The sequence below is a fragment of the Juglans microcarpa x Juglans regia genome, chromosome 6S (genome assembly GCF_004785595.1).
Source record: "Juglans microcarpa x Juglans regia isolate MS1-56 chromosome 6S, Jm3101_v1.0, whole genome shotgun sequence".
Lineage (NCBI taxonomy): Eukaryota > Viridiplantae > Streptophyta > Magnoliopsida > Fagales > Juglandaceae > Juglans > Juglans microcarpa x Juglans regia.
In genome coordinates this window covers 1571518-1585861 of record NC_054605.1, presented here as the reverse complement: position 1 = coordinate 1585861, position 14344 = coordinate 1571518, and the positions used below count along the sequence as shown (strand labels likewise).

Genomic DNA, 14344 nt, shown 5'->3' with positions numbered 1-14344 from the left:
GAAAATGCTTAGTATTATTGGTGACCTATTAACTCATGAATCATTGATGCTCTCATGGGGTTGGAGTCAAGCTGACTTGTAGGGAGTGCCTACAGTTCTTGTCGTCTAGACCCGTCTGGCTCCCTAAGGTGTTGGGTGCTATTATAATCACATTTTGATAAAAAAAAATCATTTCTAGTCGCCTCTCCAATCCTCTTTTGTTGAGAAAAAAAAAATATCATTTATGTTGTTTGATACGTTATAATTTGATTAATTTGATAAAATTTACAATTCTATTCCCATCATCATACTTATGAGTGGGGCACTCTTACTGTAGGTGTATCACTTAGTGATTTTTTATTTTTTTATATTTTTTAATATATTTAAATATTTTTAAAAAATAAAAAATATATTAATATACTTAAAATTACTTTTTTAATTATTAAATAAAAAAAATAATTAACCGGGATTCAATTGGAGCGGTCAAAATAGAATGGTAAAGAATTTCTATTCCATACTTATTATGTTCTTCACATAAACAAAAGTGGCATTCTTTAGAGAGAGAGAGAGAGAGAAAATGGCATTGCCCCCACAAAAGATAAACAGAAGACCACCGCGAGAGTCCTCTGAAATTCAATAAAATATTTCCGAAGCCCCCGATCTCTGCCCCGCTGGTCCTCTGCCCCCGCGTCGTCTCCCTGCATCTCCGCCCACCACCACCACCACTCGTTAGCGCCATCTCCGGTGGGTCTTTTTCCCTCCCTTTCTTCTCCGCCTCTCTTCCCGATTACCTCTCTCTCCACAAGTTTTGGGCAAAAATATTAATGTTTACTGTTACAGCTGCCTCCACCGTCGTCTGGACACCAGCACCGCCACACACAGCCGCCTGAGACGCCCCTCCCGTTCGTACAGGTAAGCCCCACAATCGTTTCTCTCTCTCTCTCTCTCTCTCCCTCGTACTCTTGACGAGCCCTAACATCTCTTGTGCAAAAATCCCTAGATTGATCCGCCCCACCCACTGGCGACGCCTTCTACCGCCACTCGACCTGCGACGCCGCAAGAAACACGTGACGGAATATAGGTACTCTCGTGCTTCTCTATATCTCTGTGATTGATATGCCCACCGAGGAGGCTGTTGTGATTGATTCCCGGATGCCCATTTTTGTGTCCCTGAGCTGGATTTTTCTCTTGTTTTGGTCAATCTTGGTTGTGATTCATTTGGCTGTGATGGCTGGTTCTACTCATTTTTGCCCCATGACGTTTGTGTGGATTTTCCCTTATTGGCGGCAGAACCTTTTTGGAAATTTCTTCCTTCTGCAACTGCATCCTTTAGTTCATTGTTTGTTAATGATAAACGTAAACATTTTAATCAATGTGACCAAAAATCTGCTCCATGGTGCATGCAAGACCCACATAAGAACCAAGAATTAGCATCTAGTAACTAGGACAACTATTATATATAAATCTCACCTCGGATTAAAACTTAGTGTTCAATCTTGCTTGGAACCCTTTTCCACACGTGAAAAACAGGAAAAGAAAAAAAAAATAATTGTGGTGCCAGTTTGTGTTACATAAATCTGATTATTGTTTTGTACGTATTTGGACCAAGGAAAATAAAGGTGGATTTGCTTGCTCTTAATATTTTTTTTTTTTATGATTCAAAACTAGAAAACAATGTGATGTTCCAATTTTTGAAACAATGTGTTGTTCCAATTCATTTTGTTTGTCAGTTATGGAGGAATATGGGATTATATGAACTATGAATTATTAATGTTTTATGTTCATTTGATGATTATTTTTTTTTGTTTTCAAGATGATAGATAATGAGTTATTATTAAGTATAAATTTACTTATTACCTATAAAAAGTATAGATTTACTTATTAAAAAAATATTTTTAGTATAAACTTTATATATATATATATATATATATATATATATAGATATATGCATATATTGAGTAATCCTGAAACGATACATCGGTACACACTGTTACCAAATATTCCGTTCTAGTATCTAAACCAAAACGGCCATTGGAATTGAACTCAAAAGTTTGCTTTTCACTTGAAAACTTCAGGTTACACATGAAAATTTTTTGGCAAGTTCTCCAGTGACCCAGTCTTCACATCCCACTACCACCACGATTCCGGCTTCCACTTACGGCCACATATGGCCCAGTCATAGCTATGTCTTCCACAATTCTGACCCAACGTGCACTACGCTTCCACCCACCCAGCAGTCTCACACTCTTCTCTAGTCTTACCATCATCTACAGTAAGCTTAGTAGTCTCCCTAATTGTTGTGATGGGTTTTTACGCTACCCTTTTGTTTATTTGACGTATATTATGTATCAATTTGATGATATTCAGGATAAGTTTTGATTTTATTAAATCATGCTCTTAAAATTTCTGTTTCTAAGTTAAGTTATGGCTTAGTCTCACTTATCATATATTCTCAAGTGAAAGATGACAGTGAAAAATAAGGAAAGTTTGTTGTTGCAAATGGTAATTAGCTGTACTCAATATCTGTGGTTTTCTTATATCACATTGTTATAATTTCAACCAAAGATTACCATGATGGAGAATAGTTTAATGTAAATCCTCTTCAGTATCTTCTTCTAGGGATTTCATTATGTAATATCAATGTGTTGTAGCCAAATGTCCTATTCTCTGCTCTGGATGATGAACATCCATCGGGGATATATAGAGGAACTCAGGTATGCATTGTAATTCTCATGGGTATAATTGTTTTTCAATATGAATCTATGTTCTATCAGGTTTCCTTCAAAGCCAAATATTTCAAAAGATTTGATAGAACACTTGTGTGTTCGGTTGTGCAAATGCAGCCCTTCATAGGTCATTTGTCTTAAGATAATTTTTTTTTGATAAGTAATAATATTATATATATATATCAATAGGAGTAACCAAGTACATTGGATGTATACAAGAAAAACACCTAGCCCATACAAGAAAGCCCATAATGACCCAAAAGCCCATGAAAACCTACCCAAAATACACCAAACCCAAATTGGAAAACTATCATTACACCTCCCCGACCCCATCCCCTAGATTCCGTAAAACTAATCCTCAACCCGAACATCACAAAGCCCTCCCTTTAACCTTCTCTCGACTTGAGCTACCTCCGTTAGCATCGTAGTTGATTGTCCATGAAATATTGTTTAACTCCCTGCTTTTCTTAAACTTAGATTTGGTTTCAAGTGCGACTTGCCTCGATTGTAGTGAGTAGTGTTTTAAATTGGTTTTCATATTCTCCCTGTTCTCCATATGAAAGTCCCAGGGTTTGTAGAAACCCGTTATCTTTATTCAGAATCCAATCCAAAGTTGACCCCCTATATCGTTAATCGGAAGGAAGAGAAACCAGGGGAACGGCATTATCCCCGGCCACAGTACCCGACTGCACTCCCGACTCTAAACCTTCCCCCACACAAGGCACCAATGACAAATCGATAATTTCCTTCCCGCCAAATGGTTGCTCGACATCTATATGGTTGTTGTCCCCTCCATCTGTTACCATTACAGATTCCTCCCTTCCATCAACATTGTGTGTATTTACTCCACCCCTTGACGATCCTTGCCGTGCCACTTTGTCTGACCCTACTGCTTCCTCAAGAGGGGAAGCACTACCTTTTGTTGCCCCTTTTGCATCTTCTAAAAGAGGCTCGATTGTTTCTTCCAAAATACTCGAGACCTTGGAGGGACCCCTGTCTTTAACTACAAATGAACCCTGGACAAAAGGACCAACTTCATCTGCGACTGGTGCCTGAGACCCTATAGGTCCCTCAGAAGGCATAGTGACACTGGCATGAACAAAGATGCCAGTGTTCAACGACCCTATCGTTGACACACCCTTTGCCTGCACACCTTCCGGCACACTTGCTAGCACACTTGTACCCACGACCAGGTCCAGCCCCTTATCTACTTTAATCATTGGATCTCTTACATAATCCATAACTCCCTTCAATTGAGATTTGACATCCCACAAGACTCCCTCCAACTCTCCTAATGTCACATGAGGTCTTTTGTCTCCTACAAGTGCATTGCCCTTCCGTTCTACTGTTGAGCTAATCTCGGCTTGACTACCCACTAGTGACCTCAACACCGATGCGTACGAAGCACCTTTGGTTGAGGAAGGCCTCCCTACTGTTTTTCCATCAACAAACTCCCCACTTCTTGTAGTGGCTTTGGATTTAGTGACACTTAGAATGGACTGCAGAAAGCCTTTCCATCCAATGCCATTTGTGCCCTCCAGAATCACCAACAAACATTTCCTCCTTCCATTTCGGAATTCTGAGAGTTGCAAAAAATTGCCCCTTGCATTACCCATTACCCATCCTTAGCTCTCCGAAGAAACCTGCCCTTTGATGCTAAAAGCTCCATTACCCGTCCTTAGCTCTCTAAAGAAAACTTCATGGCATTTAAGTTCTAAACAATCCTCAATTCCCTTAGCCACCCACGAAGCTGTCGTCCCCCCTAGATACATGAACTTAGCTATCCTTTTGCTACGTTTAGAAATACGAAAGATATTTCCTTCCTCTTTTGTAAAAACAAAAGTTTTTTATTCAACTTTTAACCAGCTCTCACCTTTTAACTAGGACGAAACTGCATCGTGCTTCGTTTTCATTGTCAAAACCCACTGCAAATATGTTCCCACTGCTCCCTATTGTTCCTGCTTTGTCCTCTAAAAATGCAGATCTGAAGAAGGCCCTGAGTTAACGGATTTCTTGCAAAAATCCCTGAGTTAATAGAGAAAACTACCAGTCGCCGGAGGATGACCGACGTCGGAGGCCCACAAAGTGGTTGCCGGAGTCCATCGAAATAGTTTGTAGCGCTAGCTAGCGGAAAGGCTCAAATCACAGTTTGCTGGAGGAGGTAACGGAAGAGTAGCAGAAAAATTCCATTTGCCGGAGAAGAACCGACATCAGAGACCCCACAACGGAGTCATCTGGGTCAGTCGATCGGATCTGTGACGGATTCAAAGTGCACGGCGACTGATGTCAGCAAAGAAGAACATAGAAAGAGTTCGCCGGTGAGGAAACCGATGCCAATGGCCCTCAGCGAGGACGCCGGGGCCCGTCGGCCTCATTTGTGACTGCGTGACTGCTGTGTCCCTCTCCAATTGATGGTGGGTGGGGGGTGGTGGCGGGAGAGGAGGGTTAGGGTTCTCTCAACTCACTGTTCACACACGAGTTAGGACATCGTACGGAGAGGAAATTGATCACTGTTCACACCCGTGTTACTAATTACATCACATAATGGAAGCATGCACTTGAAAGCTTTACATTCACCATCTTTCATGGTATTGGGATGGATAAGTTGGGTACCAAATGAAAAGGGCTTTACCTCATCATGATACTTTTTTATATATGTAAAGGAAATTTTATTAATAGGATTGAAAAATAGGCGTAGCCCAAGTACACAAAGCGTATACAAGAGAAAACACCTTATCCAAATCTAGAAATAGATTCATGAAACCTGAGTCCGCTGAAGTCTATAGCAATTCCCAAACGAGTAAAGTATTGAAGGAAAAAAGTTTTGTCTCAAGATAAATCTTGTTAACTGAATATCAAACTGGGGCTAATCTGTTTGTGACAATCATATATGATGTAAACATGCATGTAGGCTCACAAGTCATAATGCTTGGTTCTGCTCCATACTTATACAAAGTAATTGCTATATACTTATTAAATTTGAAGAATTAATATTCTATGTTTATATAATGCTTAATTATTTTTTTAGTTGATAGATGATGAGTTATGCTTTTTTTTTTTTTTTTTTTAATGAAGTATGAAATACATATATATATATATGTATACGTTTGTGTGTGTGTGTGTGTGTGTGTGTGTGTGTGTGTATATGTATATATATAGTGATAATTCTGAAACCGTAAACTGGTACACATGGGTACCCAAATATTTCATTCCATTGCATAAATCAGAATGACCATAATGGAAATCAAAACTTTACATAGTACTAATTCATCATTTCAGTTCACATGCTAAAGAATGTTGAAATAGTAAAGAAAATTTCTAATGGTCACTGTCTAGATGTTTATTTGTAGAAAATAAATAAATTACAAACTTGTATTGATTTTACTAGTTGTTTTTGAATTTTTTCAGGTATTATATTGATTGCATAAACAAGGCCCGACACAAAAATGCGGGGATATGATAGAGATGTAAGCAGACTTGGATTTTTGTTTAATTCATTATTATGTTCGAACTCTTCTGCTGTGGAGACATTTTCACACTGGTTACGATGATATAGGAATTGCATGGAGAACTTGAAGATTATGATGAGTATGAGGAGGAAGGGGAAGAGCTAGAGGAAGATCCTGGAGAAGGGGAGGAGGAGGGATATGAAGAGGAAGATCCGAAGCCTACCAGAGAGGAATTAGAGTATCTAGAGTTGAGGCAAAAATTGAAAGAGCAAATCAGAAAGCAGATGAAAAAGGATAATGGTTCTTCAAAAAATGGTTCGAATGAGACGAAGAAGAAACTTCCATACGATAAGTAAGTGATGTGCTTATTTCTCCTAACATGACATAGCATCATTTCCTACTCGTTTAACATGGAATTACCCTTCTGATGTTTCTTGGTTCCTTAAGTAAGTGATGTTGTGATACCCTATGTGATAAGTGAGGGTCGGTGATGTATGGGATCCCCACATTGCTTGGGAAGGAGAAGTTATTGCTGTTTATAATGTTTCAATGGGGCTCCAATTGTATCCTTGACTAATTCTGTTAGAGTATAGGCCATATGACTTGGGCCTTCCATTGGGACATTACAAATTGTATCAGAGCTAGTCCCAACCGAAAATCTGGAACTTGAGTCGTGTCACCTACGATAGATAGGCCCGATGAGGACGTCGGAAATTTAAGGGGAGGAGATTATAATATACCTCATATGATAAGTGAGGGTAGGTGGTGTATGAGATCCCACATTGTTTGGAAATGAGAAGTTCTTACTCTTCATAATGTTTCAATGGGGCTCCAATTGTGTCATTGACTGGTCCTTTTAGAATATAGGTCATGTGACTTGGGTCTTCTATTGGGACGTTACAAATGTGCTTATTTCTACTAACATGGCATAACGTCATTTTCTACTAGTTTAACATGGACTTTTCTCTTCTTTCTGGTGTTTCTTGGTTTTTTGGGGGCTTGCATTTTCTTTTGTTGTGTCGGGATTTTCAATATTAACCGAGTCCTTCCAATTAACATTGTGCCACAATGACTTTGATCATGTGGATCTCTGCAGAATATTTGCTTTTGCATTCATTACAGTATTCTTTACCAATGAACTAATACACTTTGTAGCTGTTTTCAAGCTCATCAGGCATCGTCATTTGAAAAACCATGGAATCAATCTTGTATTTTTCAGGTGTAGTTGCAAGTGTGTTGATTGACTGCTTTTTGTGAATTCCAAATTAACTAGTGGCAAGATTGATGGCACCTGAACTTGTAAAGTGACATTTAGTTGCTCATCAAATGCAGTTAGGATAAAGAAATAAAGTTTTATTGTATTACTTGATTTAATTAAATATAAACTAGCCTAAATTAGTTGGCCTATCAATATTTTGACTCGAAGAAAAAAAGGAGTAACATTTACCATTTTTTCCAGATTGATTATATATGATTCAATTATGAGGATCTTACTTCTATGCTAGAGGTTGCCCTGATTTTTCAAGCTGTCACCACAGCTGCCACTAAGCATATTAAGGCCTTATTAGGAAGTCCTCCCACCAAAATTCCTGGATAATCTTCCTGGGACATGCTGAAAATCGCATATTCTTCTCTCAATCCATAGCTGGCCCCTCCAGCTTTGATTTGCTTTGAAATTTCCAGATTTCCCTCATAACATCAAGGCTGCCACTTGTGCCCAAGAAACCTTTTATATTTCTAATAAAATTCGAAATAAGGTCTGCCATGATTATACCAGCAGCCCCTATGCTCATGTATCATCACCCTTAGGTCCAGAAACCCTAAAACCCTTTTCTTCCCAAGTGATTAGGCGTTTTCTTTTGTGTACTTCCTATGTACTTGGGTAACTCCTATTCTTATATTTCAATAAAAGTTTATTTTACCCATAAAAAAAATATCTTTTCTACCCAAGTGAAACCCTAGCTGCCACCCCTTTACACTAATCCTAGTAGCCTCTCAGGCCTATTAAACAAGAAGGCAGCAATAGAGAAACCACCTGGCCCTTACTCTTTCGCCCAGCAGCCAAGAAACACTCCCTGCACCTTTATTCTAAAAGTCGGCAAGAGAAAGAGACTATAGCCACTCTCCTCTGTTGTGCTGCCACTCTCATCCCTGTCTACACAGGGATTCATGCGGCAAACCAGTCACTGCCACCCTAGCTAAGATGCAGCCCCAAGCACCCTCTCTTCTTCCTCTTGAACATTGGCTTGATTTACTTGGGCATAATATTTTAGGCTGCTCATGGCTTGCACAAAATACAACCAAGTTTTATCAACTTTGCTGCTGTGACAGCAACTCCCAAGTGAGTTCTGTGAGTCCTCTACTCTCTCTGTTTGCTTCGAAGCACGTGCTGTCATTCAGTAGTTGCTGCCATCCTACAGCCCTCTTCCTAGAGTTCTCTCCACCAAATCCACTAGAAGAAATCTCCTAAACTCACTTATAAAAATAAAATAAAATCTCCTAAACTCTGCTGCAAACTCTGCTGCAATATTGTTGAGGATTTATCTTCAATAGATCAAAACTTCCGTGTCAGCATTAAATATCCCCTATGTTATATTATGGCAGTTGGCTGGTACTTGCATCTTAGTGAACTTGCAGGGCAAAGCTGCTGTTGAAGCAGCCAAGGATTTCCTTCAACTCAACCTTGGTTAGGAAAATGTGAGAAACCACCCAACTTCTAGAAGCACTAAGAATGGAGGTTGCTGCCAGCAACCTAGACAGCACCTAGAACCCTACCCCTACCTAGAATTGCATGTAAAATAAGTTAGAAACATGCGTGACATCATAGGCAGGGCGCACACAATTCACATGCTGACAGGAGCCTGGTAGCAGCACTACAACGCCATACAGCTAGTAAACTCATGGATTTCGTGTTTGACATGTCTAGAGTTGAGGGACACACTTAAGGCACCCACTCACAGCATGTAAAATGTTTTAAGTATGGTTTTATAACTCAAAAACCAGATTTCTTTCTAAAAGGTGGAAATATTTGCATATATAATATAAGCATGAACATTCATTCATTAAGCCAATGATTTCTTGCATATTTGAATCTTCAGTTTGATTTGTTCACTGTTGTATGACACACAGCAGCTAGTGTCTAGGAAGGAAAATGTTTCTAAACCACCAAAATCGTGACATGCTTAGATATTTGAAAATTTATCAGAACTCTTTCCAAGAACAACCCCAAATGGCTCTAGAAGTAAGTTTGAGTATGTTAGCATTTGTTTTACCAAAAGCTCATGAATCACTAATAATTGTCAGCTACCCCAAGTGGGCCAAACAGCCTCTGTTTGGTGGTTTTCATGCATTCTGACTTACCAAAAATCACACGAGCTTGTCTTAACATATATATCACAGTATATGGTGAAACTTAAGAATATAGGTTCATACCTCATTCAATTAGTAAGAGTTTGAGTAGAGGTTGACAAGGAATGTGTGATTTAATAGGTGCTTGAGTGAAGTGCTTATTTGATTCTCAAGCGTGTTGACATGTGCTCATGTTTATTAGTAATGTCTTCTACTGTAATGAATACAGTATTTGTTTGTACTTAACAAAAAAAAAAAAAAAAAAATACAGTATTTGTTTTGTATATACTTTAATGAAACATTGAAATGAAAATATCCTATCGTGGTTTGGCGAGCTTTGTTGCATAAACATGGACAAATGATTTGACATCAGCATGACATGGGCCCATTGACTTGGAGAATTTTAAAGAATTAGGACCATCAAACTTGACATACATGCTTGTGTGTGGGAGTGCATGACTTGGCCCAATAAAATGATATGATTTTAATGTCTAATGTTTTATTCTGCTTATGGTTTTTTTTTTTTTTTAATATTCCATGCGGAAAATAGCAATGAAGTTTTCAGTGATATAGATTCCTAACCATCTTATTTTGCTTATTTATGCAGTTACGGATCCTTCTTTGGCAATTCTCAACCAGTAATTGCCCAAAGAGTAATACAAGAAAGCAAGTCATTGTTAGAAACCAACCATTTGGCATCCAGACTTTCGAACTCCCTCCATGGCGTATGTACTTTAAACCTCAGATGTGGGATATATTTTTGGAGTATCTGCAGCAAATGTGATCTCTGTCTCAAGCTGTTGTATATATATTGATAGAGGGTTTTGAATCACCATTGATGGGGCCACCTTTGGGGCATGCATCCAAAGTGATTTTCTAAATGTACCTTTAGTCATTTATTTACAACATTTTTAATAATGTGAAGATAAACTAGAAAGTTCGGTGCATTCAAGAGAATGAAATGCTTTTACATAAAATAATTCTTGGTATAAGCTGATTCTATGAGGTTAACTTGTAGATGAGGTCCAGGGAAATTGCCTTTGGACGTTTGAGAAGTTAGTTGTTTAGCTTTATACCTCAAAATTTGAGACCCTTATTCAGGATGTTTGTTGGTTGTATGCCATAAATGGAATCAAACTTTCTTTGCACTGTTATATGTGTTTGGAATGACTTTTGCCAATGACACCTAGTATTTTGAAAGATGATTAGGGAAAAATTTTCCACTTGAGGATTGCAACAGGCATTGAACTACATTCCCATTACTTCTACATTTCACAAAATTTGGTGCTTTTAAATATTTAGTTTTGGATAGAAATGCAAGCATATAACTGGCATTATTTCTTTCTGCTTTTTTTTGTTTCTACCCTCTTTAATTGCCAATTTAATTTAATTTAATTTTCCATTTCTTTTTCTATTAAATTGTCTGCTCCTTTGGCCGTACAGTCCCTTTCCTCTGACAACAGTTCGTATTTAATTTGCATAAATAAATGGTTTTTGAATGTAATGACTTTCTGATGTTCTGCTTTGCTTTGTGACAGAAACAATATCTCCGTTTTCTTTTTCCAGAATCGATAGTTAATTATACGATTCTGTTAATATTCTTGAAGTTGGCTTGCATGGTCCTGATGTGTGTGGGAAATATGTGCTGAATGCAAGTGGTCTTAAGTTTTTGTTTTGCTGTTAACTTGCAGAACAAAAAGGACACTTCAACGTCTAAAGGGCCAAAACTTGGATTGCGTCACCAGCTACCGAAAGTCAAAACTGAGGTATGCATAGAGCAGTCTGTTTTGTGTTGGTCTTTGAACATTTATAAGTGTATGTGAGTCCTTTTCACCCATGCAGTAAGTTTTCTATTTATGCAGTTAAAGACTAAAGTTGAAAAACTCAAGGATACAAGAGATTATTCATTTCTTTTATCCGACGATGCAGAGCTTCCTGCTTCTTCTAAAGAACCTCCACCTAGAAATGTCTCCTTTCCAAATCATGGTCATGGTGGTTAGTGCTTTACTTCCTCTTGCTCTATTGTACTTATATCAAACTCTTTCATTGAGAAAACTTATGGAGGGTTTTTGCTGATATTGAAGAGGCGCGAGCAGCTCATGTGCCAATGAAGAAGAGTAAAGAACCTTCAGGCAGCAGTGGCAGACATGAAGAAAGGAAAACTGTTTCTATGAATGGTCAGTTCTATTCTAAAGCAGGGTCCAAGTTGAATTCTGCTACTAAGACAGCAGATTCTAGAAAACAACTTGGTAGCAACTTTGGGAATGGGCCAGGCCGGCCTGTGGGGCCAAAAGGTTTGCCTTTGAAGAACCCTGTTGCTACCACGGACAAGAAGCTTGCCATGGAGAAGAAGGTTTCTGCACCAGCTGCAAAAAATTCTTTGCCTGGTGTGCAGAGATCATCTTCACAAGTGCACTCATCTGCTCCAAAGCAGCCCCTAGAACAAAAAAGGAGACAACAAGAGTCTAATAAATCTAAAATGGTGCCAAAACAGCCATTGACATCGTCAAAACCAAAGGTTTGCGCCCACCCTTTGCACACGCACACTTGTACAACTCCATGTTGCCCTTTCAGTTCTTTTTGCAAAATTTTACATGGCAGTAATTTGCGAAGATTCACAATGTCTACTCCCTTTCATGAAATTTCAACAGATAAACAAGCCACAAAAGCAAATTTCATCATATCAGACTTCCAGGGACCATCGACCCTTGAAAAAGCCAAGGCCTGTGAGTCGGCATTATGATGATGACGATGATGGTGTAAAAGCCATCAGTATGATCAGACAAATGTTCAGGTATAGAGTTTTCTTTCACTATCTATTTAATACTCTGTGTCATTGGGCAGGATGTTGGAAGAAGTCTGTTTGATTTCAAAAATTCTGGAGTAGGAAACTCAATCTTCTGTCTATTTTTTTCCTTTGATCTCCTACATTATATGTCAAGGTTCTTATGGAAAAGACAATTGTTTTGTTTAAGCGGTATTGAAAGTTTAAATGGCATTCATTTTTCTCTTATCAGTGTTGTAAAACGTTAAACAGAACTGCCAATTTATGTGTGGAAAAAAATGGGGCGTTGATTATTATTTTGTGGACATTGGGTTAGACCTAAAGTCAACCTTGGCTTAACTTAACAGAATAGCCGGTTGTGGCAGCGAATTTAGAACTGTTATGTTGAATTAAATAGGAAAAAAATGAAGACAAATAGCTGCATGCCTGACATCTGACGAGTGAACTGGTGAAATCTTTATTAGGTACAATCCCAACAGATACGATGATGATGGTGATGATAGTGATATGGAGGCAAACTATGCCGATATAATGAGGGAGGAGAATAGAAGGTTTGCATTGTTTCACTTTTGCTTGATTAAGACACTGTTCAGATCTTTTCTCCTATTTGATGAAATCATGTTCACTTTCATTCCTCCCATTCCTTTCTTTTCCTTTCTTTATTTTTTAAATTTATTCCCTTTTTTCTCTATTACAGTGCAAAAATTGCAAGGAAGGAGGATGAAGAGCAACTTAGATTGATAGAGGAAGAAGAAGAAAGAGAGCGGCTGGCACGGTTGAGAAAGTTAAAAAAGCGTAAGCTGGGCCAGGATTGACCAAAGGAACGTCTTTGAGGACATTTGTCTGCTTAATTAAGTTCATATTCAATTTGTATCACCATTTTGTTATAATACATATATTTAATTTTGTGCCAAAGTTGCTTAATAATAGTTACCGATAATTTTGGCAACATGTTTTACTATAGTTGTCATGACAAGGGTTGTCTAATGAAATGATTGTTAATGTCGTAGTTACCATGGTGTATGTACAATAATAGAATGGAACTTCCTCGTGGTAGGACGGATTATTCACAATTAATTTGATGGTCAGAGGTAAATTGAAAGATCTCTGTTATTTCCGTTCTCCTCGTACCCTTATTCCCATGCCCAAACATCTCTCCTTGTCGGTTTTTCAGTAGGTGAGCAGGGAGTTCATCCTCTTTCCTTGTCTATTTACTCTGTCCAAGTTGTTTTCAATTTTTAGTTATTTTTGTTGTTACTTTTCCTTCAAGGCTGAAAAAGACTAATCTGTTGGATTTTGTCCAATCTTGTACAAGACGACTCTTGAGTCGTCAAAAACGATGGGCACACGCGTCTCATGTGCCGTCGAAAGCGATGTGTGGGACCCACCCGCCTCCCTTTGCCATAATAGCCTAATCTACCACGTGCCAGACCAAAAAAATTTAAACCCTCAAGATCTTCTAGATTTGGTTGCATCACAGATTCCCAGTTGTGACTGCGTCTTAATAGAAATCTTATGATATTCAAACTAACCATTATCATGAGCCTTATAGACACCCACTAGCATTAGGTGTTTGACGACTTTGCTTCGGGAATCATTAAAAAGATTTTATTCAAAATCCGTTGACCATTTTTCATCAACCTAAAAGATTTCACTCTATTCTTAATCACTCTAAAGTGGACATAGAAGTTTCATTAAGATAATCTCCCATCCTCCCTCATATTGGATTGTGATAAAAATATTTTCATACTATGCTCATGACAAAAACATACTTCATGATATGTGTTTAATTTCGTAACATGTAACAAGTTTCATGCAAAAATGACATATTTTCATGTATCATGCCAAATATCACTTTTCTACGCGTTAAGAAAAAGTTACACATATCATGTCATGATTGTGATCATGGAAGTGACAAAATGCTTATGACATTATATTACATTTCATGATAAAATATAACATTTATAATATGAATGTGACGTTTATACAAAACCATATGATCATTATCCAAGAATAAGTTAGAGGTCAATTTACAAATTCATTGAGTTCTAAAATCG

The 14344-nt window shown here is 38.1% G+C and overlaps 1 protein-coding gene across 3 annotated transcripts; it reads left to right on the top strand.

Moving 5' to 3' along the window:
• The first annotated feature begins 520 nt into the window (after positions 1 to 520).
• Positions 521 to 13300, top strand: LOC121237291 (protein spt2-like). 3 transcript variants are annotated; one of them, XM_041133974.1, is made up of 13 exons: positions 521 to 723; positions 820 to 891; positions 980 to 1060; positions 2055 to 2251; positions 6114 to 6172; positions 6262 to 6506; positions 10110 to 10227; positions 11194 to 11268; positions 11365 to 11494; positions 11587 to 12020; positions 12154 to 12296; positions 12752 to 12838; positions 12985 to 13300. In XM_041133974.1, exons 5-13 carry the CDS (start codon positions 6152 to 6154, stop codon positions 13100 to 13102), a joined length of 1371 nt encoding a protein of 456 aa, XP_040989908.1. In that variant the 5' UTR covers positions 521 to 723; positions 820 to 891; positions 980 to 1060; positions 2055 to 2251; positions 6114 to 6151; the 3' UTR covers positions 13103 to 13300. The 3 variants fall into 3 exon arrangements, with proteins under 3 accessions (XP_040989908.1, XP_040989906.1, XP_040989907.1); XM_041133972.1 differs by having other exon boundaries at positions 522 to 723; positions 11365 to 11497; XM_041133973.1 differs by lacking the exons at positions 521 to 723; positions 820 to 891; positions 2055 to 2251 and having other exon boundaries at positions 1037 to 1060; positions 11365 to 11497.
• Positions 13301 to 14344: the final 1044 nt, after the last annotated feature.

What these genes read in the sequence shown, in the direction of transcription:
- LOC121237291 (XM_041133972.1), top strand. Translation starts at nt 6,152, where the DNA reads ATGCGGGGATATGATAGAGAT. An exon ending in AAGAAACTTCCATACGATAA is followed by an intron (nt 6,507 to 10,109) that starts GTAAGTGATGTG and finishes TTATTTATGCAG; the next exon opens with TTACGGATCCTTCTTTGGCA. An exon ending in ATGAGGGAGGAGAATAGAAG is followed by an intron (nt 12,839 to 12,984) that starts GTTTGCATTGTT and finishes TCTCTATTACAG; the next exon opens with TGCAAAAATTGCAAGGAAGG.